This window comes from Tachyglossus aculeatus, chromosome 1 (assembly GCF_015852505.1).
Source record: "Tachyglossus aculeatus isolate mTacAcu1 chromosome 1, mTacAcu1.pri, whole genome shotgun sequence".
NCBI lineage: Eukaryota > Metazoa > Chordata > Mammalia > Monotremata > Tachyglossidae > Tachyglossus > Tachyglossus aculeatus.
Genome location: NC_052066.1, coordinates 28,251,669 through 28,278,856, shown reverse-complemented (window position 1 = coordinate 28,278,856; position 27,188 = coordinate 28,251,669). Strand labels below are relative to the sequence as shown.

Genomic DNA, 27,188 nt, shown 5'->3' with positions numbered 1-27,188 from the left:
ACGAATCCCTATTTTACAGCTGAGGGAAGTGAGGCACACAGAAGTGAAGTGACTTGCCCAAGGTCACACGGCAGACAGCAGAGGTGGGATTAGAACCCAGGTCCTTCTGATTTCCAGGCCCGTGCTCTATCCACTAGGCGACACGGCTTCTTAGCGCTTACAGCTGAGACTGCTGTAGTGGGTCGGCTGCTGTAGCGTCCTTGCTGTTAGGTGACTTTGGTTACTACTGATCAGAGGCCACTCGGACCTTCAAGGAACAGGGATTGGAGGCTAGAGGACTCTGGAGGGCAGACAGGGTCTCTGGTCAATCAGGGCAACTTGGTAATAATAAAAATAATAATGATAACACATGTGGCATTTGTCAAGGGCTTGCTGTGTGCCAAAGTCTGTAATAATAATAATTATTATCATTATTATGGCATTTGTTAATCACTTACTATGTGCCAAGCAGTGTTCTAAGCGCTGGGGTGGATACAAGGTAATCAGGTTGTCCCACGTGGGGCTCACAGTCTTCATCCTCACTTTACAGATGAGGGAACTGAGGCACAGAGAAGTTAAGTGGCTTGCCCAGGGTCGCACAGCAGACAATAATAATAATAATAATGATGGCATTTATTAAGCGCTTACTATGTGCACAGCACTGTTCTAAGCTCTGGGGAGGCTACAAGGTGATCAGGTTGTCCCACGGTGGGGGGGTTCACAGTCTTAAGCCCCATCTTCCAGATGAGGTAACTGAGGCCCAGAGAAGTGAAGTGACTTGCGCAAAGTCACACAGCTGACAACCGGCGGAGCCGGGATTTGAACCCATGACCTCTGACTCCAAAGCCCGGGCTCTTGCCGCTGAGCCAGGCTGCTTCTCTAGTGGCAGAAGCGGGGTTAGAACCCACGTCCTCCACCGACTCCCAAGCCCGGGCTCCTGACGCTAAGCCAAACTGCTTCTCTGCCCTTCCCCACAGCACCTGTATATATGTATATATGTTTGTACATATTTTTTTACTCTATTTATTTAATTTGTACATATCTATTCTATTTATTTTATTTTGTTAGTATGTTTGGTTTTGTTCTCTGTCTCTCCCTTTTAGACTGTGAGCCCACTGTTGGGTAGGGACTGTCTCTACATGTTGCCAATTTGTACTTCCCAAGCGCTTAGTACAGTGCTCTGCACACAGTACGCGCTCAATAAATACGATTGATGATGATGATGATGAAGCGCTCCGGAGGAAGATAATCAGGTTATATCAGTCCCTGTCCCAAGTGGAGCAAACAGCACTAAAGGGAGGGAGAACAGGTGTTTATTCTCCATTTTATTATTATGATTATTATGATTATTAATAATAATCATAATAATCATAATAATAATGATGGCAGATCAGACAACTGAGGTACAAAAGTTAAGAGACTTTGCTCAATGTCAAACTGCAGGAAGAGGCAGAGCTGGGATTAGATTCCCGGTCCCCTGCTATTTCCGCCAGGACAGGCTGCTTCCCTCTGCTCGGTGACATCAGAGGTCCTGGCCTGAGTCCAGAAGTAAGGCCAATTAGTGCCCACCGTTCTAGTAGCCATGCTTCTAATAATAATAATAATAATAATAATAATAAGAATGGTATTTGTTAAGCGCTTACTATGTGCAAAGTACTGTTCTAAGCGCTGGGGGGATACAAGGCGATCAGGTTGTCCCACGGGGGGCTCACAATCTTAATCCCCATTTTCCAGATGAGGTAACTGCGGCCCAGAGAAGTGAAGTGACTTGCCCAAAGCAGCGTGGCTCAGTGGAAAGAGCCCGGGCTTGGGAGTCAGAGGTCGTGGGTTCAAATCCCGGCTCCGCCAACTGTCAGCTGTGTGACTTTGGGCGAGTCACTTCACTTCTCTGGGCCTCAGTTCCCTCATCTGGAAAATGGGGATGAAGACTGTGAGCCCCCGGTGGGACAACCTGGTCACCTTGCAACCCCCCAGCGCTTAGAACAGTGCTTTGCACATAGTAAGCGCTTAAGATCACCTTGTAACCCCCCAGTGCTTAGAACAGTGCTTTGCACATAGTAAGCGCTTAATAAATGCTATCATTATTATTATTATTATTAACTGGCGGAGTCGGGATTTGAACCCATGACCTCTGACTCCAAAGCCCGGGCTCTTGCCACTGAGCCACGCTGCTTCCAATAAAAGACAGTGTTGATTATTACCAGTTTCCTGTAGAAATAAATTATTCAGTCATTCAATCGTATTTATTGAGCGCTTACTGTGCGCAGAGCACTGTGCTAAGCGCTTGGGAAGTACACGTTTGCAACATACAGAGACGGTCCCTCCCCAACAGCAGGCTCACAGTCTAGACGGGGGAGACAGGCAACAAAACAAAACACATAAACCAAATAAAATAAACAGAATAAATATGTACAAGTAAAATAAATGAATAAATAGAGTAATAAATCTGTCCAAACATATATACATATATACAGGTGCTGTGGGGAGGGGAAGGAGGTAAGGCGGGGGAGATGGGGAGGGGGAGGAGGGAGAGAGCACTTTTAGAGGTGCACAAATTTTGCCAGACCATTTGGGCAGTTGAATACTGATCTGATATGATTGTGAATACATTATATCAATCAATCAATCAATCATATTTATTGAGCGCTTTATTGTGTGCAGAGCACTGTACTAAGCGCTTGAGAAGTACAAGTCGGCAACATATAGAGACGGTCCCCACCCAACAGTGGGCTCACAGTCTCCCATGGCTTAGCAGCATGGCCTAGTGGGAAGCAAGAAGCATAGTCCAGTGGACAGAGCACGGGCCCCGGGAGTCAGAAGGTCATGGGTTCTAATCTTGGCATCTCCACTTGTCTGTGTGACCTTGGACAAGTCACTTCATTTCTCTGGGCCTCAGTGACCTCATCTGAAAACTTGGGACTGAGACTGCAGCGTGGCTCAGTGGAAAGAGCCCGGGCTTGGGGGTCAGAGGTCATGGGTTCAAATCCTGTCTCTGCCACGTCTGCTGTGTGACCTTGGACCACTCACTTAACTTCTCTGAGCTTCAGTTCCCTCATCTGTAAAATGAGGATTAAGACTGTGAGCCCCACGTGGGACAACCTGATCACCTTGTATTCCCCCGGCAGTTCATTCATTCATTCAATCGTATTTATTGAGCGCTTACTGTGTGCAGAGCACTGTACTAAGTGCTTGGGAAGGACAAGCTGGCAACATATAGAGACAGTCCCTACCCAACAGCGGGCTCACAGTCTAGAAGAGGGAGACAGACAACAAAACAAAACATATTAACAACATAAAATGAACAGTGCTTGGCACATAGTAAGCGCTTAATAAATGCCATCATCATCATCATCATCATCATCATCATAAAATAAATAGAATAGTAAATATGTACAAGTAAAATAGAGTAATAAATACGTACAAACATATATACAGGTGCTGTGGGGAGGGGAAGGAGGTAAGGCCGGGGGGATGGGGAGGGAGAGTAAGTGCTTGCTTAACAAATGCTATTATTATTATTATTATTGTTATTATGTGGGACAAGGACTATGTCCAACCTGATTTGCTTGTATCCACCCCAGCACTTAGTACAGTGCCTGGCACATAGTAAGCACTTAACAAATGCCACAATCATTATTATTATTATTGTTATTATTATTATTAAAGAATCCACAGTTCTCCCGGATTTCCTAACTCATTCCCCAAGCGTGGTCTAAATGTTAGGAAAGACTGACTAAATACCTTCTTTACCTGTATTTACTCCGGATTTTTGAATAGAGGCACCATGCGTAGAAAAAGTCACGGGTCCTTGTATGCTGTTCTGGGCTTTAGGCCCAGCTCTGGCAATGGCCTGTGTGACCTCATATAAATCTTGCTCTCTGTACCTCAGTTTTCTTATCCGTAAAATGGGGATGGTACCCGACAGCCTTCCTCACACAAATGTCGTGAGGCAACCAAGTGAATGTGCTTTGAGGGATGAGTGCTTTTTTTTTTAATGGCATTTATTAAGCACTTACTGTGTGCAAAGCACTGTTCTAAGCGCTGGGGAGGTTACAAGGTGATCAAGTTGTCCCATGGGGGGGCTCACAGTCTTAATCCCCATTTTACAGATGAGGTAACTGAGGCCCAGAGAAGTTAAGGAGAAGTGAGAGAAGCAGCGTGGCTCAGTGGAGAAGAGCACGGGCTTTGGAGTCAGAGGTCATGGGTTCAAATCCTGGCTCCGCCAATTGTCAGCTGTGTGACTTTGGGCAAGTCACTTCACTTCTCTGTGCCTCAGTTCCCTCATCTGTAAAATGGGGATGAAGACTGGGAGCCCCCTGAGGGACAACCTGATTACCTTGTACCCCCCCAGCACTTAGAATAGTGCTTTGCACACAGTAAGCGCTTAATAAATACCATTATTATTATTATTAAGTGACTTACCCAAAGTCACAGAGCTGACAATTGGCAGAGCCGGGATTTGAACCCATGACCTCTGACTCCAAAGCCCGTGCTCTTTCCATTGAGTCACGCTGCTGCTTGAAACCCAAGGTATAATGATTACTAACTCATAAGGGAAGGTAGTAGCTCATATAGCTGTGGGTCTCCACAGACCAAGCTCTTTTGCAGGTCACGGATGCGAAATACGATTGATGACAGTATTAATCACGCAAGAAGCTTAGGGATCATCATCATCATCATCATCAATCGTATTTATTGAGCGCTTACTATGTGCAGAGCACTGTACTAAGCGCTTGGGAAGTACAAATTGGCCACATATAGAGACAGTCCCTACCCAACAGTGGGCTCACAGTCTAAAAGGGGGAGGCAGAGAACCAAACCAAACATACTAACAAAATAAAAGAGGGATCTGTTAATGAAATCAAATACAGATATTCTCCCTCGTAGAAAATCACCACTTACAGTTCATCAGGGCAGTTTATTGGCTGAGCTATTCGGTAGCCGTCTTTAAGATAAGCAGCCATCTCAAAGGGATCGATATCCACGTACGGAGTCTGGCCCAGAGTCATCAGCTCCCACAGCGTCACTCCAAAGGCCCACTGAGGGGGAGAAAAGAAGCAAACAAAAAAAAGAAAACGTTTTAAACCACAGTCCAACTCTCCGGCCACGGTCCTCCTTCCCCTAGAAATGAGTCAGGCGTCCAACTACGGCCGTCGTCTTCAGATTTTCTAGGAGGAGGTTTCAGGCACATGACGCCGCTTTTGACAACTGTTTCATTCATTCATTCATTCATTCATTCATTCAATCGTATTTATTGAGCGCTTACTGTGTGCAGAGCACTGTACTAAGCGCTTGGGAAGTACAAGTTGGCAACACATAGAGACGGTCCCTACCCAACAGCGGGCTCACAGTCTAGAAGGGGGAGACAGAGAACAAAACAAAACATACTAACAAAATAAAATAAACAGAATATGTACAAGTAAAATAGAGTAACAAATACATGCAAAAGATCACTATGGCTTAATTATGAAGCAGGATTTGTGCCCTACCAAGCACAAAATGAGAGTCAAACGTCATAGTGGAGAAGCAGTGAGGCCTAGTGGAAATACCAAATACCTGAGAGTCAGAGGACCTGATCCCAGTTCTGCCACTTGTCTGCTGTGTGACCTTGGGCAAGTCACTTTACTTTTCTGTGCTTCAGTTACCTCATCTGTAAAATGTGTTCTTGGATGTCCTCCTGTCACTGGCATCAGTGACTAGGCCAAGGGCTATCTATGGCATAAAATAACTCCAAAAAAACCAGGGGGTTGGGCGGGGGAGGTGGAGTTGGGAAGAATTTAACTGCTGCTTCCAAAAATCTCAGCAATATCTTCCAACTGCATTTGTGTGCCTGGGAGATAGAGCCCACCATCATCTTAGAGAATACAGCAAGGCAACCAACTGAATACAGCAAGGCAACCAACTGCTTATTTCCTTATTTTCCACTACCAAGGGGGCAACCGTCGGGGAGCGGTTTCTTCCGCGTCGTCTTCGGGCTGGGGTTCAACATCGAACGGTAGGGCAGGATCACAAGGCGCACGTCTCACCCACATTTTCTCTTTGATGGGGCGGGTGAGGGGACTAGAGAACCGAACTGTTATTATGTGGGCAACCGCTGAATTGGGCAGAAGGAATCAATCAATCAATCGTATTTATTGAGCGCTTACTGTGTGCAGAGCACTGTACTAAGCGCTTGGGAAGTACAAGTTGGCAACATATAGAGACGGTCCCTACCCAACAGTGGGCTCACATTCTGTGAAGCGCAACCTCAGAGCAGTAGAAAATGGAAAGACAACCGTATTAGCTCAGTCATATGAAGTGCTCAGTGAAGTTCTCTGCACACAGTAATAATAATAATATTTGTTAAGTGCTTATTATATACCAGGCACTGTCCTAAGCACTGGGTGGATACAAGCAAATCGGGCTGGAGACACAAATACCATGGGCTGACTGATCAGTCTGGTGGTTGGCAACTTAGAGCACGGGCTTAGGAGTCAGAAGATGTGGGTTCTAATCCCGGCGCCGCTGCCTGTCTGCTGCGTAGCCTTAGGCAAGTCATTTAGCTTCTCTGTACCTCCGTTCCCTCATCTGTAAAATGGGGGTGAAGACTGTGAGCCCCATGCGGGACAGGGACCGCGTCCAATCTAATGACCTTATATCTACCCCAGTGCTTTGCACATAGTAAGCACTTAACAAATACCATGATTAATAATAATAATAATAAAATGATGGCATTTATTAAGCACTTACTACGTGCAAAGTACTGTTCTAAGCGCTAGGGAGGTTATAAGGTGATCAGGTTGTCCCACGGGGGCTCATAGTCTTAATCCCCATTTTACAGATGAGGTAACTGAGGCACAGAGAAGTGAAGTGACTTACCCAAAGTCACACAGCTGACAGTTGGTGGAGCCGGGATTTGAACCCATGACCCCTGACTCCAAAGCCCATGCTCTTTTCCACTGAGCCACACTGCTTTTATTATCATTATTATTAATGCAGTGATTTTCTCTGAGCAAAGTCTCCAAGAAGACTACTGAAACTTTAGTCAGAATCAAAAAGTGCCTGTGGAATCTGAACGGCAAATAATAATAATAATTTTGGTATTTGTTAAGTACTTACTATGTGCAAAGCACTGTTCTAAGCGCTGGCGGGGGGATACAAGGTGATCAGGTTGTCCCACGTGGGGCACACCGCGGAGTAGAGAATGACTTGTGTTCAGATCGAAAGGCCCGACGAGAGTCTTCCAGCTATACTCACTTTCTAGCTACACTCATTTTCCAGTAGATTGTGAGCTCCTTTAAGGCAGGGAATGGGTCTTTGCTTCTAGCGTATAGTGTCAAGGGGCAAATGGGGCTAAGGGGGGGCTTACACGCCGGCAGTGAGCGTCCTTGGCTTCACCCCAAGGCTCCTCTCCTGCCCGGTGCCAGTAGGGCTGGGAGGGTCTCACCCACAGGCAGCGGGCAGAGCCCCTTCCCTCCTCCCCGCATTTTAGAATTCCTGCTGCTGCGACTATTGGGAATGGTGGGCTTGGAGGCAGCCGCCAACCTGAAATTCCTCCCCGCTAGCCTTACTGCCCTACTGGGACACAATTCTTTCCTTTTCCTTGACAATCGCTGTTTTTGTGTCTTCAGAATTTCATCGCTCCTTACGTGTCTGTCCCTGACTCCCAGTATTCTTAAACTGGGAGGATCTGCGTCATCGAGGACCATGGCTAACTCTCCTGTGGACATCCCATAAACCCGTTTTGGGCAGGGATTGTCTCTCTTCAATGCTGTATTTCTTTCCAAGCACTTAGTACAGTGCTCTGCACAAAGGAAGCACTCAATAAGTACGATCGAATGACTGAATGACACTGGGCTCCCAATGGCCTCCTCCCCCATGGAGCTTATCCACTCATCTGGTCCCCGCTACCACCACTGAGAGGAGGCTTCCAAAATCCACTTCGCTAGTCCGAACCTCTTCCCCTCTTTACAATCTCTCACTTCTTCTTGCCTTGAGAATATGCCCACCTGGATGTCCTGCCGGCCACCTCAACTCAAGAGGGCTAAAAGTCAACCGCTCATTGTTTCTTGTTTCTCCCTAAACCTTCTCCTTCTCATTTTCTACATTTTATGTTGGTCTCCCCAAGCAACAAGTAAACTCCACTCATTCATTCATTCATTCAATCGTATTTATTGAGCACTTACTGTATGCAGAACACTGTACTAAGCACTTGGGGAAGTACAAGTTGGCAACATATAGAGACAGTCCCTACCCAACAGCAGGCTCACAGTCTAGAAAGGGGAGACAGAGAACAGAACCAAACATGCTAACAAAATAAAATAAATAGAATAAATATGTACAAGTAAGATAAATAGAGTAATAAAGCTGTACATATATATATACAGGTGCTGTGGGGAGGGGAAGGAGGTAAGGTGGGGGGGGATGGGGACGGGGAGGAGAGGGAGAAGAAGGAGGGGGCTCAGTCTGGGAAGGCCTTCTGGAGGAGGTGAGCTCTCAGTAGGGCTTTGAAGGGAGGAAGAGAGCTAGCTTGGCGGATGGGCAGAGGGAGGGCATTCCGGGCTGGGGGAGGACGTGGGCCGGGGGTCGACGGCGGGACAGGTGCGAATGAGGCCCGGTGAGGAGATTAGCGGCAGAGGAGCGGAGGGTGCGGGCTGGGCTGGAGAAGGACAGAAGGGAGGTGAGGTAGGAGGGGGTGAGGGGATGGACAGCCTTGAAGCCGAGAGTGAGGCATTTTTGCCTGATGCGTAGGTTGATTGGTAGCCACTGGAGATTTTTGAGGAGGGGAGTAACATGCCCATGTGGCAGGGAGTGTGTCACTTCTAGATTCTGTAATCTCCAAGCAGCTCACAAAGTGGGAACTCAATAAATAACGACGACTACTAACTTTCATGGGTAAATTTTTCCCCTCCTACTTAAAACAGAGCTATGCACACGGTAAGTGCTTAATAAATTCCATAGTTACTACAACTACTACTAGGGTTTCCTGCACTAAGTTCCTGGGTGGGCAGGGCACATGTCTACCAACTCCTTTCTATTGTACTCTCCTACGAGCTTAGTAAAGTGTTCTGCACACAGGAAGGACTCCATACGTATCACTGATCGATAACAACTATATCCTATACGGATATCTGAATTGAAATCTTCTCCTTGGTAATGAATGGAATGCAAAAAAAAAAATATGACCAAAGAGAAGTTAGTATGAAGTGATCAAAAAACCAAGTGATTTCCATCAATTCTAAACGCAGAATAGTTAATAATCCATCAGTGGTACTGATGGAGAGCTTACTGTGTGCTGTAATAAGTGTACCTACTGCTTGGGAGAGTACATAACAACGGTGTTGGTAGACACAATCCGTGCCCAGAGTCTCACTGACTAGAAGATATGTTGACACCAGTTGTCAGAGTGAGGTGCTCTGTAATCAGTCAATCATATTTATTCAGGGCTTACAGTGAGCAGAGTACTGTACTAAGCGCTTGGGAGAGTACAATATAACAATAAGCAGACACATTTGTTAGCGGGGAGACGGACATTATTATAAATAAATAAATGACAGATATGTCCATATGAGCTGTGGGGGCTTGGGAGGTGCTGTCTGGGCAGAACAGATGGATGCTGCTGTTGTAGATAATAATAATAATAATAAAAATAATAATAATGGTATTTGTTAAGTGCTTACTATGTGCCAAGCCCTTTTCTAAGCACTGGGGTAGATACTGAACCCACTGTTGGGTAGGGACTGTCTCTATATGTTGCCAATTTGTAATTCCCAAGCGCTTAGTACAGTGCTCTGCACATAGTAAGCACTCAATAAATACAATTGATGATGATGATGATGATGATACAAGGTAATCAGGCTGTCCCACGTGGGGCTCACAGTCTTAATCCCCATTTTACAGGTGAGGGAACTGAGGCCCAGAGAAGTGAAGTGACTTGCCCAAAGTCACAGAGCTGCTAAGTGGCAGAGCTGGCATTAGAACCCATGATCTCTGACTCCCAAGCCTGGGCTCTTTCCACTAAGCCACACTGCTTCTCTATGGGCTGAGATTCATTCATTCATTCAATTGTATTTATTGAGCGCTTCCTGTGTGCAGAGCACTGTACTAAGCGCTTGGGAAGTACAAGTTGGCAACATATAGAGACGGTCCCTACCCAACAGTGGGCTCCCAGTCTAGAAGTGGGCTCTCAGTCTAGAACTAGACTGTGAGATGAGATGAGGCTAGTGCAGCAAAGCTGCTGATAAAATAAAATTTATAAGCCTAGCATCTGGTCAAAATTCAGGATTCACAACAGCTAATCCGTTAAAACAGCAGATTTCCTTTTCTTCCGGGAGTAACGGGGTGTTAATGGCATTTCACTTGGAAAGGGTCCCTGTGAGTAAATCCCAAGCTGGCACCCTGCATCCTCGGGAACAAACGAATGGACGGCCAGCCGTTCGACAAGAAAGACTATTCTCTCATTCATTCAATCGTATTTACTGAGCGCTTACTGTGTGCAGAGCACTGTACTAAGCGCTTGGGAAGTACAAGTTGGCAACATATAGAGACGGTCCCTACCCAACAGTGGGCTCACAGTCACAGTCTCCTCAAAAATCTCCAGTGGCTACCAATCAATCTGCGCATCAGGCAGAAACTCCTCACCGTCGGCTTCCAGGCTGTCCATCCCCTCGCCCCCTCCTACCTCCCTCCCTCCTCTCCTTCTCCAGCCCAGCCCGCACCCTCCGCTCCTCTGCCGCTGTATATATGTATATATGGTTGTACATATTTATTACTCTATTTATTTATTTATTTTACTTGTACGTTTCTATCCTATTTATTTTATTCTGTTGGTATGTTTGGTTCTGTTCTCTGTCTCCCCCTTTTAGACTGTGAGCCCACTGTTGGGTAGGGACTGTCTCTATATGTTGCCAATTTGTACTTCCCAAACGCTTAGTACAGTGCTCTGCACATAGTAAGCGCTCAATAAATACGATTGATTGATTGATTGATTGATTGACTGATTGCCGCTAATCTCCTCACCGTACCTCTTTCTCGCCTGTCCCGCCATCGACCCCCGGCCCACGTCCTCCCCCGGGCCCGGAATGCCCTCCCTCTGTCCATCCGCCAAGCTAGCTCTCTTCCTCCCTTCAAGGCCCTACTGAGAGCTCACCTCCTCCAGGAGGCCTTCCCAGACTGAGCCCCTTCCTTCCTCTCCTCCTTGTCCCCCTCTCCATGCCCCCCTTCTTACCTCCTTCCCTTCCCCACAGCACCTGTATATATGTTTGTACATATTTATTACTCCATTTATTTATTTATTTTACTTGTACATATCTATTCTATTTATTTTATTTTGTTAGTATGTTTGGTTTTGTTCTCTGTCTCCCCTTTCTAGACTGTGAGCCCACTGTTGGGTAGGGACTGTCTCTATATGTTGCCAACTTGTACTTCCCAAGCGCATAGTACAGTGCTCTGCACACAGTAAGCGCTCAGTAAATACGATTGATTGATTGATTGATTGATTGATAGAGGAACTCTCGGGCTGTATTCAAGGAAGCTGAAATTACCAGCCGGGTTTTGGTAACGTTACGGTCCCTGCAACTCTGGAAAGCCCAAGTACGCCCTTCACATAGGGTATGGGGTGGGGCAAGCCATCGGGGCCCTAGGCTGGCTCCCTCCCTTCCTGACTAATCAGGACAGGCCAGAGAAGGAGGGAGGGTCCCTTCTCACCTACCCCCCAGCAGACCCTCCATGGATGGGTCGGAGGTGGCATAGCCACGGGGAGGGAGGGTTGGCAGCTGCACCCCAGCTAATCGGGAACCGCACCCCTAGCTGGAGTGGCAGCTGGGACCGGATCGTGGCCCTTCCCCTCCACCTGCCAAAATCATTATAATGCTAATCAATTGCATGAGCTTTGGAGTCACAGGTCTTGGGTTCAAATCCCAGCTCTGCCACTTGTCAGCTGTGTGACTTTGGGCAAGTCACTGAGCCTCGGTTACCTCAATCTGTAAAATGAGGGTGAAGACTGTGAGCCCCACATGGGACAACCTGGTAATAATAATAATAATAATGATAGCATTTATTAAGCGCTTACTATGTGCAAAGCACTGTTCTAAGCGCTGGGGGGATACAAGGTGATGAGGTTGTCCCACGTGCGGCTCACAGTCTTAATCCCCGTTTTACAGATGAGGGAACTGAGGCTCAGGGAAGTTAAGTGACTTGCCCAAGGTCACACAGCAGACATGTGGCGGAGCCGGGATTCGAACCTTATCACCTTGTATCCTCCCCAGCACTAAGAACAGTGATTTGCACATAGTAAGCACTTAACACATCCCTTCTAGACTGTGAGCCTGTTGTTGGGTAGGGACCATCTCTCTATGTTGCCAACTTGTACTTCCCAAGCGCTTGGTACAGTGCTCTGCACACAGTAAGCTCTCAATAAATATGATTGAATGAATGACTGAATGAACAAATGCCATCATTATTATTATGATTTGAGTGCTTACTATGTACAGAGAAGCAGCGTGGCTTAGTGGATAGAGCCCACTGTTGGGTAGGGGCTGTCTCTATATGTTGCCAACTTGTACTTCCCAAGCGCTTAGTACAGTGCTCTGCACACAGTAAGCGCTCAATAAATACGATTGATTGATTGATAGAGTATGGACTTGGGAGTCAGAAGGACCTGGGTTCTAATAATAACAATAATAATAACTGTGACATTTAAGCACTTACTAATCGCTGGGGCGGATACAAGCAAATCGGATTGGACCCAGTCCCTGTCCCAGGTAATTGAGGCCCAGAGAAGTGAAGTGACTTGCCCAAGGTCACGCAGCAGACAAGTGGTGGAGCCGGAAATAGAACCCATGACCTTCTGACTCCCATTCATTCAGTCGTATTTATTGAGCGCTTACTGTGTGCAGAGCACTGTACTAAGCTAGCCACTATGCCATCGGCTTATCCCGGCTCTGTCACAGGTCAGCTGCGTGACCTTGGGCAAGTCACTTCACTTCTCTTGGCCGCAGTTACCTCATCTGTAAAATGGGGATAAGAGTATGGGCCCCATGTGGGACAGGGACTACGGACAAACTGGTTAAATGGTTAACTTATACAGTGTTTGGCACATAGCATTGTTACTGTAACACAGCACTGTACTAAACGCTTGGGACACTGCAATAGGGAAGGAGCCTGGCTTAAAGAATGGGCCTGGAAATAGGACCTGGGTTCTAATCCCACCTCTGCCACTTGTCTGCTTTGTGACCACGGGCAAGTCACTTTACCTCTCTGTGCTTCAGTTCGCTTGTCTATAAAATGGGGATTGAAAACCTGTTCTCCCTCCTACTCAGACTGTGAGCCCCATGTGGGATGGATTGCCTTATATCTTAAAAATCCGACAAATACCCACAGTTATCATCAACAGCAGCGGAGAGGCCAGGGTTAGGAGGATAGATTTGGCCGCCGTCCCACACACGGGGGATAGCTGAAGCCAAAAGGGTGGCTCAGCTCCCCAAGACTGAGCAGAGAGCAAAAAAGGAATACAGCCTTGATGCCCACTAATAAAGGGATAGAGGGGGAAGAGGAGCCAGCCAAAGAAACTGAGGAACAGTGTGAAAGGTAGGAAGCAAGCCAGGGGCATTCTGTGGGGGCAAAACCAACACCATAAACAGTTTGGTAAACACAGTCCAAAGTGGCTGAGAGCTCATGGGGAATGAGAAGCATGTGATTTCTTATGTAATTAATTAATGAGATAATTAAGTAATTAATGAGATAATGTCACTGCCCTCCACCCCAATTTCGGGCTTCAGTTCCAGGTTAGGAACCATGCAATGCTTTATGCTACAGTATGGATATCCGCATCAAGGCCAATCAATAGTCTTGATGTGACTCCAAGTTGCTGGGGCTCAGATTTGGCCATGGGAGAACAAGCCATCACTTTATAATACCATTTGGGTCTATCGATAACTTGATTGAGTTTGTTTTTTTTTTTTTTTTTTGAGAAAAACTTGAATAGCTGAGTTAAGTCAAAACCAATGAAAAAACCAGGCTGAATTTGCAGTAAAGAGGCAGACAATCCAATGAGTCTTTGCTCTGGATGGAATCGGTTATGTACTTACTATAAGCCAAGTACTGTATTAACCGCTGGGGTTGATACAAGATAATCGGGTTGGACACAGTCCCTGTCCCACATGGGGCTCGGAGTCTTTGTGGGAGAGGGAACAGATATTGAATCCCTGTCGCTCGGGGCTTTAGGCTGGCTCCCTACACCAAGAATAAGCACTTAGTACAGCGCTCTGCACACAGTAAGCACTTAATATGCTTGAATGCTTAAGTGTTGTATAGTAATAATAATAATGACGGGAATTTGTAAATAAAATAATAATAATGATGGCATTATTAAGCACTTACTATGTGCAAAGCACTGTTCTAAGCACTGGGGAGGTGCCCAAGGTGATCAGGTTGTCCCACGGGGGGCTCACAATCTTCATCCCCATTTTACAGATGAGGGAACTAAGGCCCAGAGATGTGAAGTGACTTGCCCAAGGTCACACAGCTGACAAGTGGCGGAGCTGGGATTTGAACCCATGACCTCTGACTCCAAAGCCCGTGCTCTTTCCATTGAGCATGCGCTTACTATGTGCCAGGCACTGTACTACGCACTGGGGTGAATATGTGCTTGGCACATAGTAAGTGCTTAACAAATACCATCATTATTATTATTATTACAAGCAAATCAGGTTGGACACATCCTCTGTCCCATGTGGGGCTCACAGTCTCAATCCCCATTTCACAGATGAGGTAACCGAGGCCCAGAGAAATGAAGTGACTGGCCCAAGGTAACACAGCAGACAAGTGATGGAGCAAGGATTAGAGCCATGACCCTTTGACTCTAAGGCCCGGAGAGTCACTATGCCACGCTGCTTCCCTAAGAATGGAGGGTTTCTTCCGCTTTCTTGCGAAACAAGTGGATGAGTAAAGAGTAAAGGTCATCATTCCAGTTAACAGTCTTCACTCTACAAGACCACATTAAGTACCGTGATGATGTTTAGTTTCGTTCTTGTAGATTTTTTTGTTCTCAGAGAGAACACCCATGTCAACAGCAGTCCCTGGAAATGAGGTAAGTCTTTTTTTTCCCTTTTGAAAGGTGAGAAGTCTCAAAAAATTAAGTATGGGATTAAAGATGGTTCATATATATATATACACACACCTATCCCACAACTATACTTCTTTTGAAGAGATAATCCAAAATGCAAGAATACGTATCCAAATATATAAACACGTTATTTTATTCCATGTAACACATTTCTCCAGGAACTTATGGTGGCAGAAAACATCAACAACTTCAAGTGGAAGTTAAGTAAATGACTCTCCCCCTCCTACCTCACCTCCCTTCTGTCCTTCTCCAGCCCAGCCCGCACCCTCCGCTCCTCTGCCGCTAATCTCCTCACCGTGCCTCGTTCTCGCCCGTTCGGCCGTCGACCCCCGGCCCACGTCCTTCCCCTGGCCCGGAATGCCCTCCCTCTGCCCATCCGCCAAGCTAGCTCTCTTCCTCCCTTCAAGGCCCTACTGAGAGCTCACCTCCTCCAGGAGGCCTTCCCACACTGAGCCCCCTTTTTCCTCTCCTCCTCCCCATCCCCCTGGCCCTACCTCCTTCCCCTCCCCACAGCACTTGTATAGATATTTGTACAGATTTATTACTCTATTCATTTTACTTGTACATATTTACTATTCTATTTATTTGTTAATGACATGCATATAGCTTTAATTCTACTTTTGTTCTGACGACTTTGACAGCTGTCTACATGCTTTGTTTTGTTGTCTGTCTCCCCCTCCTAGACTGTGAGCCCGTTGTTGGGTAGGGACCGTCTCTATATGTTGCCAACTTGTACTACCCAAGCGCTTAGTACAGTGCTCTGCACACAGTAAGCGCTCAATAAATACGATTGAATGAATGAATGAACAAGGACAGAATAGTGGGCAATTTGAGCTAAAAAGTTAATGAGATTATAGCAGGGTTGGGAAGGATTTAGATTCACAGACAATGCATCCATTGTGGACTTATTAGAAAAAAACATCAGGGATATTAGAAAGTTCATGCCTAACAGAGTATAAATATAAGGAGGGAATTATCCACATAATCCCTTGGCGTAAGTTACATTGAGAATTTATCCAATAATATTCATTCATTCAATCATATTTATTGAGCACTTACTGTGTGCAGAGCACTGTACTAAGTGCTTGGGAAAGTACGATTCAATAATAAACAGTGACATTCTCTGCCCACAACAAGCTTACAGTCTAGAGGGGGTGGAGTCATCAATATAAATAAATAGTAATTATTTATCCATCTATAAAACACCCTCTTTTTTACCTGGTTATTATTTTTTCTCTATTTTTCAAAAGGAAAAAAAGATAGCCCCATCTAATTCCTTTAATTTAATGAACATGAGGTGACTGGGGATAACTGGGGCATATTAAATCAATGAAGAAGCATGACCAAGTGGAAAGAGCAGAGACCTGGGACTCAGAGGGCCTGGGTTCGAATCCCAGCTCTGCCAATTTCTTGTTGTATGACCATGGGCAAGCCACCTAATTCTCTGTGCCTCAGTTTCCTCAACTGTAAAATGGGGATTAAATTATACTCCTTATTATTTAGACTGTGAGCCCTAGGTGGGTCAGGGACTGTGTCCAACCTTATAAACTTTTATCTACCCCAGCAGTTATACCAGTGCTAGACACAGAGTAAGCATTTAACAAATGCCATAAAAAAATTCAAATTGTACAAGAATCCTTCGATGGTCATCAGAGGAACAGTACAATAGAAAGGCAAAACAACATAGATACAACTCACAAAAATAAAAGTAGGCCCTTAAATTTCGCACTTCAATAAAAACTCTGATAATTACTAATGGAAAGATTCTGTGGAGAATAGATTTCTTTCTGTTCAATCAAAAACAATGAGCTTTCTTGGAAATGTTGTCACAGAAAGATGGTTGCTTTGCCATTTCTTTTCACTGCCAGATAGGGCCAGATATGGATTATTGTTCATATTTCATTGTTCTGAATTCCTTTGCAATCTCTCTCTCTCCGGTCTTTAAGTTGGGTAACATTTTGAGGGTTTTTTTTCCCCCACCAATAATACTACATTTCCTTTAGAAAGTGTAAGTGTAGTCGGAAAAGAACAGGGTTAGTTCTTGTATTTCCAGGCATTGAAGGAGTCTGAGGGAAAACAAAAAATAAAAATCACAAGACTAGCTGGCAAGGATCTCTGTGGCTCTGCTCACTGAGGGCTATGTTGACTGAGATTATTCATATAATGACCCATGTTTTTCAGCTACATTAAGAAAACGTTGAAAGCAGAAGAAATGCGTTGGACACAGTAGCCTGAGAGAGGGAGGCAAGCATACCTGTGGCATGCACACTTGCAACACTGAGGTTCTCTGCAACTCTGCAAGATCTGCAACTCTGTTTCAGGAAGGAGGGCTAAGGAGGCGCCTGTAGCCATCCCAGGGGGAAATCCATGCCACCAGATTCTGGTTTTGCAAAACATCTCCTTTGTTTTTCATCCGTTACAATTCTCCCTCACTTAGCAGCTCTGCAACTGGAGATTGCTACCCCTTCTCCACTTTGTGGGGAATGTGGAACTTTTTGAGCCTATTGCAGTCCCTGTGAAGCTCTGAGCAATCCCTCCCCAGTCTTCTACTGACTTCAAATATCCTCATTCTGAATCATCTGCCTTTGACATAAGACAGCATGGGTGCATAGCATTCAGTTATTATTATTATTATCATCGAATGCCGTCGAGTCGTTTCCGATTCGTGACAACTCTATGGATGTATTTTCTCCAGGACGTCCTATCTTCTGCCACAATCGATAACCTTGCTAACGGTTTTTCCTTCATCGTTATGGTTTCTACCCATCTAACTCCTGGTCTGCCTCTTCCATTTTTTCCCTGGACTTTTCCTAGCATTAGTGTCTTCTCCAGAGAATAAGTCCTCCTCATGATGTGTCCAAAACTTGCTGAGCCTTCCAAAGACCACCTTGGCTTAATTTGCTCCAAAACCCATTGGTAGCAAATTACGCATTCAGTAGGTGTTCAATAAATGCCATGGCTAAAACCACCACTGCTCGTATTAACGAGTATAACTCTATATTAGCACTGAAAACCACGTACACTCTACCCATCCGTGGACTTTTAGTCGGGAGACAGAGGGATGCCATACTATACTATTCTATTTATTTTATTTTGTTAACATGCTTTGTTTTGTTGTCTGTCTCCCCCTTCTAGACTGTGAGCCCACTGCTGGGTAGGGACCGCCTCTATATGTTGCCAACCTGTACTTCCCAAGCGCTTAGTCCAGTGCTCTGCACACAGTAAGCGCTCAATAAATACGACTGAATGAATGAATGAATCTCTGCCAGCAGTGGCTACTAGAAAAGGCAATCGGAAAGAAAACAGAAGATCTCCTAGCTGCTGAGATGAGCAGAGAGGAAAGTTGACTAAGGAGAACAAAAAGATGACACATCTTCTGATGAATACTCGGAGTGCTGGCACACATTCCCACCTACGTCATTTTCCAGGTATCCTTCCCTTCCACAAGGCTCTGGAGGGACAGGAACCATGTCTAATTCTCCCTAGTGGATTCTCTCCCAACGCTCAGTACAGTGCTCTGCACACAGTAAGGGCTTAATACTACTACTACGACTACTACTAAAAGCTATGCATGTTCCTACTCACCTACTGCACTTCTTCCTCCCTTCTCAGACCATTTTTGGAATTGATCAGTCATGAGCTCATTCCTCTTTTTACTGAGCCAGTGATTCCCGAGGAAGCTTGGATGAGTCTGTGCTTGGACCGTTTTCAAATACACCCGGGCTATAGTTCAGACGTCTTGGAAAACTGGCACATCTTTGGTCAACCTGACAGCCTATGTTAGGGTTTCAATTAAAGCCAGATGTGGCAGATATCATCTAGAAGCTCAGAATATTCCTTCTGCTATGCACAAGGCTGAGCGGTAAGCAGCTCTCGCTTCTGACAACGAGGCCACACAACATCACTACTCTTTATTTGGAACAATATAAGTAAGGCGGGGGCCGCGGCGGTCTTCAGTGTGGAGGGGGAAGGAAGGGCCAGGACCAGGGAGAGCTGAGCCAGGAGGTTTCCCCCTCATCAGGTTTCCAACAGAGACTCAATATGCGTCCATGTAATATGGTCATGTACCAGGTGAACTGAATTTGAGGTCCGTGACATGGGTTTCAGACTGCGAACCCAATTTCCTAATTTTTTCCCTACCAAATTCTGAGAGCTTCACAAACTCTATTACTCTATTTATTTATTTATTACTCTATTTTACTTGTACATATTCTATTTATTTTATTTTGTTAATATGTTTTGTTTTGTTCTCTGTCTCCCCCTTCTAGACTGTGAGCCCACTGTTGGGTAGGGACCGTCTCTATATATTGCCAACTTGTACTTCCCAAGCGCTTAGTACAGTGCTCTGCACACAGTAAGCGCTCAATAACTACGATTGAAGGAATGAATGAATGAACAATACCAATCGTCCCATGGGCTCTCATGCCTGCAATGAATGACATACTACACAAAACTGCAGGTGTCAGGATGACTTAAGTCTAGAAAGGATATTAATGGACCAGAATTCATTTTGAAACGAATCATTGGAGATTCAAGCCAATGTACTTCAAGTACAGATGAAAAGCAACAAATCATCTCTATCAGATTCGTATTCAAATTATCAGATTCGTATTCCACCACAGCAGTGACAGGCTTTCAAAGGGAAAATCAGTCCTTGAAAGCATACCTCAGGTTTACGTGCCCTACATAAAACTTAAGGTAAAGAATCATTTAACATTTTTAAGATGCACATTTTCCATTATTTCAGAATCCTTTTAAACATCCATTTCTAAACTGTACATCAAAGTCACTGAGGACACAAGAAGTGGCTTGACAAATAGGGTGCTATAGTGAACACCTTATAAATCAACCGCTGAAACGCTCCAATCATTAATATTTCCCAGAAATGACATCAAACCATGAGCATCTTCACAGTCATAGTACCCACCCCCTGCACCTCCGATCCCACCCCTTCACACCTTATTAGAACAACTCGCCCCTTCCCTTCCTGATCGCCATCTTCAACCGTTCACTTTCCCACAGCTCCCTCTCTACTGCTTTCAAGCATGCCAATATACGCCCCATACGATCACCAAATCCTGTCCGTTTTACCTTCACAACATGGTTAAAATCTGCCCTCTCCTTTCCATCAAAACTGCTACTGTCTTAATCCAAGATTAATCCTATCCCACACCTTGATTATTGTATCAGTCTTTGTGTGCTCTCGCTGCTTCCTAGTAATAATTATTATGGTACTTGTTAAGCATTTACCTTGTGCCAGGCACTGTTCTTAGAACAGTGCTTCACACATAGTAAGCCCTTAACAAATGCCATCATTATTGTTATTATTCTAAGCACTGCGGTAGATAGAAGTTTGCTTTAATGGTATTTGTTAAGCACTTACTATGTGCCTGGCACTCTACTAAGCACTGAAATTACTTGTTGGACACGATCCCTGTCAACCATGGGGCTCACGCTTTCAATCCCCATTTTGTAGATGAGATAACTGAGGCCCAGAGAAGTTAAGTGACTTGCACCAAGTCACAGAGCGGACATATGGCGGAGCTGGGATTAGAACCCAGGTCATTTCATTCATTCATTCAATTGTATTTATTGAACGCTTACTCTGTGCAGAGCACTGTACTACTACTACTAATAATGATGGCATTTATTAAGCGCTTACTATGTGCAAAGCACTGTTCTAAGCGCTGGGGAGGTTACAAGGTGATCAGGTTGTCCCACGGGGGGCTCATAGTCTTCATCCCCATTTTACAGATGAGGGAACTGAGGCCCAGAGAAGTTAAGTGACTTGTCCAAAGTTACACTGCAAATTAGCGGACCCGATATTTGAACCCATGACAGCGCTTGGGAAGTACAAGTTGGCAACATATAGAGACGGTCCCTACCCAACAGCGGGCTCACAGTCTAGAAGGGGGAGACAGACAACAAAACAAAACATATTAACAAAATAAAATAAATAGAATAAATATGTACAAATAAAATAGAGTAATAAATACGTACAACATATATACATATATACAGGTGCTGTGGGGAGGGGAAGAAGGTAAGGTGGGGGGGATGGGGAGGAGGGGGAGAGGAAGGAGGAGGCTCAGTCTGGGAAGGCCTCCTGGAGGAGGTGAGCTCTCTGTAGGGCTTTGAAGGGAGGAAGAGAGCTAGCTTGGCGGATGTGCGGAGGGAGGGCATTCCAGGCCAGGGGGATGATGTGGGGCGGGGGTCGACGGCAGGATGGGTAAGAACGAGGCACAGTGAGGAGATTAGCGGCAGAGGAGCGGAGGGTGCGGGCTGGGCTGGAGAAGGACAGAAGGGAGGTGAGAGAGGAGGGGGCGAGGGGATGGACAGCCTTGAAGCCCAGGGTGAGGAGTTTCTGCCTGATAAAAACTTCTGATAAAAGTCCTTCTGACTCCTAGGCTCGTGCTCTATCCACTAATCTGAGATGCTTTTCACTAAGCCATTCTGCTTCTCCTGTGTCCCCCCCAACTCCAGTTTACACTTCACTCCGTTGCCTGGATCATTTTTCTACAGAACCATTCAGTCCACGTTTCCCTACTCCTCGAGAACTCCCAGTGGTTGCCAATCCACCTCCACATTAAGTGAAAACCCCTTATCAGGGGTTTTGAAGCATTCAAACACCTTGCTCCCTCCTACCTTATCTCCCCGATTTCCTATTACAGCCCAGCCCCCGCACTTTGCTCCAAGCCAACCCACTAGATTTCAGCCTCGTCTATCGGCCGCCAACTGCTCACCCACATCCTGTCTCTGGCCTGAAACTCCCTCTCTCTTCATATACAACAGGCAATCATTCTCTCCACCTTGAATGCCTTATTAAAAGCATATCTCCTTCAAGAGGCCTTCCCCAACAAAACGCTCATTTCCTCTTCTTCCACTCCCTTCTCCTTTTATTCCCCCCTTCCTCAGCCCTACATGTACTTATGGACGTAGCTGTACTTTATTTATATTACTGTCTGTCTCCCCCTCTAGACTGTAGTTTCATTCAATCGTACTTACTGAGAGCTTACTGTGTGCAGAGCAATGTACTAAGCACTTGGGAAGTCCAAGTTGGCAACAAATAGAGACGGTCCTTACCCAACAACGGGCTCACAGTCTAGAAGGGGGAGACAGAAAACAAAACAAAACATGGGGACATATGTCAAGTCACTAGAACAAATGGAATTAAAGCTAAATGCACATCATTAACAAAATAAATAGAATAGTAAGTATGTACAAGTAAAATAGAGTAATAAATCTGTACAAACATATATACAGGTGTTGTGGGGAGGGGAAGGAGGTAGGGTGGGGGGGATGGGGAGGAGGAGGAGATCCATTGCTGGGAGGGAACGTCTCCACCAATTCTGTTATACTATATACTCTCCCTAGTGCTTAGAACAGTGCTCTGCACACAGTAAGAGCTCAATTAATACAATCGATTGACTAAAAAACGCTCTCCCTTGACCTCATGGCTCCCTCCAGTTATCACCTCCAACTCCCTCCTACCGCTCCTTTCCAAAACCTTTCAGAGAATTCTTTACATCCACTGCCTACGCTTCCTCTCTTCCGATTCTCTCCTTGACCTCCTTCAACTCTCCTTCCACCCCCATCTCTCCACAGAAATCACCCTCTCTAGGGTCACCAAAGACCTCCTTCTTGCCAAATCCAATGACCTCCAGTCCATCCTAACCCTCTTCAACCTCTCAGCTGCCTCTGACACCGTGGACTCCCTCACCCTTTCTCTTGGAAACATTATTTAACGTTGGCTTCACCGACAACATCCTCTCCTGTTCCTCATCTCTCTGGCTCAATCTCTTTTTCAGGCTACTCCTCTGCTTCCAACTCTCTAACCTGGGGATGGGGGGGTCCCTCAAGGCTCAGTTCTGGGTCCCCTTCTATTCTCCATCTACACCCACTCCCTTGGAGAAGTCTTTTTCTTGATTGATTGATTGACTGATGCTCTCAAGCCTCCACTCAAACTGCTTATATCCACTCCAGCGCTTAGTACAGTGCCCGGCATATAGTACGTGCTTTAACAAATACCACAGTTATTATTATTAAGACATCGACTACCAGCTGATGCTGCCAAATCTCGGCTCAGTGGAAAGAGCACGGGCTCTGGAGTCCCAGGTCATGGGTTCGAATCCCAGCTCCGCCACATCTGCTGTGTGACCTTGGGCAAGTCACTTAACTTCTCTGAGCTTCAGTTACCTTATCTGTAAAATGGGGATGAAGACTGTGAGCCCCACGTGGGACAACTTTATCACCTTGTACCCCCCCAGCACTTAGAACAGTGCTTTGCACATAGTAGGCGCTTAACAAATGCCATCATCATCATTATTATTATTATTATTAAATCTATCTCTCTGGCCCTGATCTCTCTCTTTCTCTGTAGTCCCCCATTTCCTTCTGTCTTCAGGACATTTCTACTTGGACGCTCAGCTGAAAACTTTGAACGTCATATGTTCAAAACAGAACTCTTCACCTTCCCACTCAAAGTTTCTGTTTGCTGCAGAGGGGACACTTACTCCCACCATCTATATCCCCCTTATCTACCGAAGGCCTGGGGAGGTCTAGGGCTATCCACAAAGGTCTGTCAGACCAGCAACAAAGGGAAGGGTAGGCTGAGGGGGAGTGGACGGGGGAGAGAGGGCATAAAAGGCTCCCAACTCCCTCAACAGCTGTGCTAAGTGGCAAGTACAACGGACAAACGCCGTGGCACAAGCTTTCTGTCTTCATCTATTTGGATTTCCTGTTGTCAACTCTAGCTTAACGTGTCCGAAACACAACTCCTATCCAAACCCTGTCCTCCCCGACTTACCCATCGCTGTAGATGGTCCTGCCATCCTTCCTGTTTCACAAACCCATTATCTTGGCTTTATCCTCGACTCATCTAATTCCACCCACATATGCAACCGATCATTAAACACTGTAAGTTCAACTTTCACATCACTAAAAGCCACGCTTTCCTCTCCATCCAAACTGCTACCACATTACTCCAAGCACATATCATAGCCTGCCTTGATTACTGTATCATTCAATCGTTCACTGAATTGTATTTGAGCAATTACTGTGTGCAAAGCACTGTACTAAGTGCTTGGGAGAGTACAATATAATGACACATTCCTGCCCACAATGAAGTCACAGTCTAGAGGGGGAGATGGACATTAATATAAATGAATGAATAACTTACAGATATAAACGTATGCACTGTGGGGACGGGAGGGAGGATGAACGAAGGAGCAAGTAAGAGGGGTGCAGAAGGGAGTGGGAGAAAAGGAGAGGAGGGCTTAGTCTGGGAAGGTTTCTTGGAGGAGTTATACTTTCAATAAGGGTTTGAAATGGGGAAGATCATTTATCTGTCTGATACGAGGAAGGAGGATGTTCCAGGCCAGAGATAGGATGTGGGTGAGAGATCAGCGGTGAGTCAGACAAGATCGAGGTACAGTGGCAAGGCTGGCATTAGAACAACAAAATGTGTGGACTAGGTTGTAGCAGGAGAGTAGCGAAGTAGGAAGGGGCAAGGTGATTAAGTGCTTTAAAGCCAGTGGAGAGAAGTTTGGGTTTGATGTGGAAATATGAGCCTCCTTGCTCACTGCCTTCTTCCTGCCTCTCCGCACTCCAGTCCATACTTCACTCTGCTGCCCAGATCATTTTTCATAAAAATGTTCAGTGCATTTTTCCACTCCTCAAGAAATTAGTGGTTGCCCACTTACCTCCACATTAAACAGAAGCTCCTTCCCCTCAGTTTTAAAGCATTCAATCCTCTTGCCCCTTCCTAATTCACCGTGCTCTCCTACTGTAACCCAGCCCATATAATTCACTCCTCTACTGCCAACCCACTCATAGTTCTAGGATCTCAACTATCTCGCTGCCAACTTCTCACTAAAGTCCTGCCTCTAACCTCGAATGCCCTCCCTCTTCATCTCCGACAGAAAATTACTCTCCCCATCTTCAAAGCCTTATTGAACGCACATCTTGTCCATGAGTCCTTCCCTAAGCCCTCATTTCCATTTTCCCCACTCCCAATCAGCCTCACCCTGACTTGCTCCCTTCACTCTTCACTCCCCCAATCCAATAGCACTGATGTTCATATTCATAATTTATTTATATTAACGTCTGTCTCCCTCTAGAGTATAAGCTCACTGTGGGCAGGAAATCTGTCTTTTATATTGCTGTACTGTACCCTCCCAAGCATAATCATAATTTTGGTATTTGTTAAGCACTTGCTATGTGCCAAGCACTGTTCTGAGCGCTGGGGGAGATACAAGGTAATCAGGTTGTCCCACATGGGGCTCACAGTTTTAATCCCCATTTTTCAGATGGGGGAACTGAGGCCCAGAGAAGTGAAGTGACTTACCCAAAGTCACACAGCTGATAAGTGGTGGAGCTGGAATTAGAACCCACGAGCTCCGACTCCCAAGCCCGGGCTCTTTCCACTGAGCCACGCTGCTTCTCCAAGTAGTAGAGTGCTCTGCACATAGTAAGCACTTGATATGACTGGCTGATTCATCAACTAAATGTCTGCCACTTGTCTGCTGCGTGACCTTGGGCAAGTCCCTTTACTTCTTTGGGCCTCAGTTACCTCATCTGTAAAACGGGGGCTGAGACTGCGAGCCCCACATGGGACAGGGATTGTGTCCAACCCGATTTGCTTGTATCCACCCCAGCGCTTAGTACAGTACCCGACACAAAATAAGCACTTAACAGATACCACAGTTATTATTATACAAGTCAATCAGGACTGACACAGTCCCAGTCCCACATGGGGCTCACGGTCTAAGTAGGAGGGAGGACCTGTTTTGAATTCCCATTTGACAGCTGAGGAAACTGAGGCCCAGAGAAGCCAAGTGACTTGCCCAAAGTCATCCAGGAGACAACTGGCAGAGCCAGGATTTGAATTTAGATCCTCTGACTCCCTGTCACGTGCTCTCTCCACTAGGCCACACTGCTTTCCCCCTCTCCTTCCCCCATCTTCCCCCTCTCCTTCCCCCCATCTTACCTCGTTCCCTTCCCCACAGCACCTGTATATATGTATATATGTCTGTACATATTTATTACTCTATTTATTTTACTTGTACAAATCTATTCTATTTATTTTATTTTGTTAGTATGCTTGGTTTTGTTCTCTGTCTCCCCCTTTTAGACTGTGAGCCCACTGTTGGGTAGGGACTGTCTCTATATGTTGCCAACTTGCACTTCCCAAGCGCTTAGTACAGTGCTCTGCACACAGTAAGCGCTCAATAAATATGATTGATGATGGCAATTGATGCTTTCCTTGCTCATTCCAAAGGATATTGCCTATGAAGTAGCCAAACCAAGTCCTGGAAGAAGTTTAGAGCTCAAACCCAAGGGGAGGGGAGGGGGATTCCGATGAAACTACATGATTTCTGAGTAGGATTCAGGTCTCACAGCCATAGAAGAGAGTGGATACCACTTCAACTCTGACAGTCTGCCAAAATTTGTGCTGGTCTTCATGATTCTTTTTCTTTTTAATTCCTTGTCAATTACTGCATCGTTGGTCAGTGCGCTGCCGAGGTGATAAAATCATCTGAACAGCATTTAGCTCTGCTCATGCACTGTAGCCCCTCTCAGGATCGCACCCGATGAGTTTCCAGTACTTACCAGACTCGGCTACGGGAGGGAGAGTCAAGCAGAGGCCTACCCATTCCACTCCTAGCTTGGGCAGTGGCTAGCGAGTGGAAGGCAAGCTGCTACAGGTCAAAACTCACCTGTGCTGGGCAGCGGCGGCATGGGAGACAGTCGAGGGAGGAGACTCAAGTTGACTGCATGGAAGAAGGCAATGGTCAACCACTTCCTTATTTTTACCAAGAAAACTCTAAGGATCCACTACCAGAACGATTGGAGATGGAGGTGGGGTGCTCTGGCAGAGATGTGTCTCCTGTATATATGTATATCCTGTATATATATATATATATCCCTGTATATATGTATATCCTGTATATATGTATATATGTTTGTACATATTTATTACTCTATTTATTTATTTTACTTGTACATATCTTTTCTATTTTATTTTGTAGTATGTTTGGTTTTGTCTCCCCCTTTTAGACTGTGAGCCCACTGTTGGGTCGGGACTGTCTCTATATGTTGCCAATGT

The 27,188-nt window shown here is 45.7% G+C and overlaps 1 protein-coding gene across 1 annotated transcript in view; it reads right to left on the bottom strand.

The window, feature by feature from the left end:
* RYK (receptor like tyrosine kinase) overlaps positions 1-27,188 on the bottom strand; it is a 243,138-nt gene that overhangs the window by 3,025 nt on the left and 212,925 nt on the right. The window contains exon 14 of the mRNA XM_038744510.1: positions 4,882-5,018. Coding sequence (XP_038600438.1) covers positions 4,882-5,018 — 137 coding nt within the window. The remainder of the gene's footprint in view (positions 1-4,881; positions 5,019-27,188) is intronic.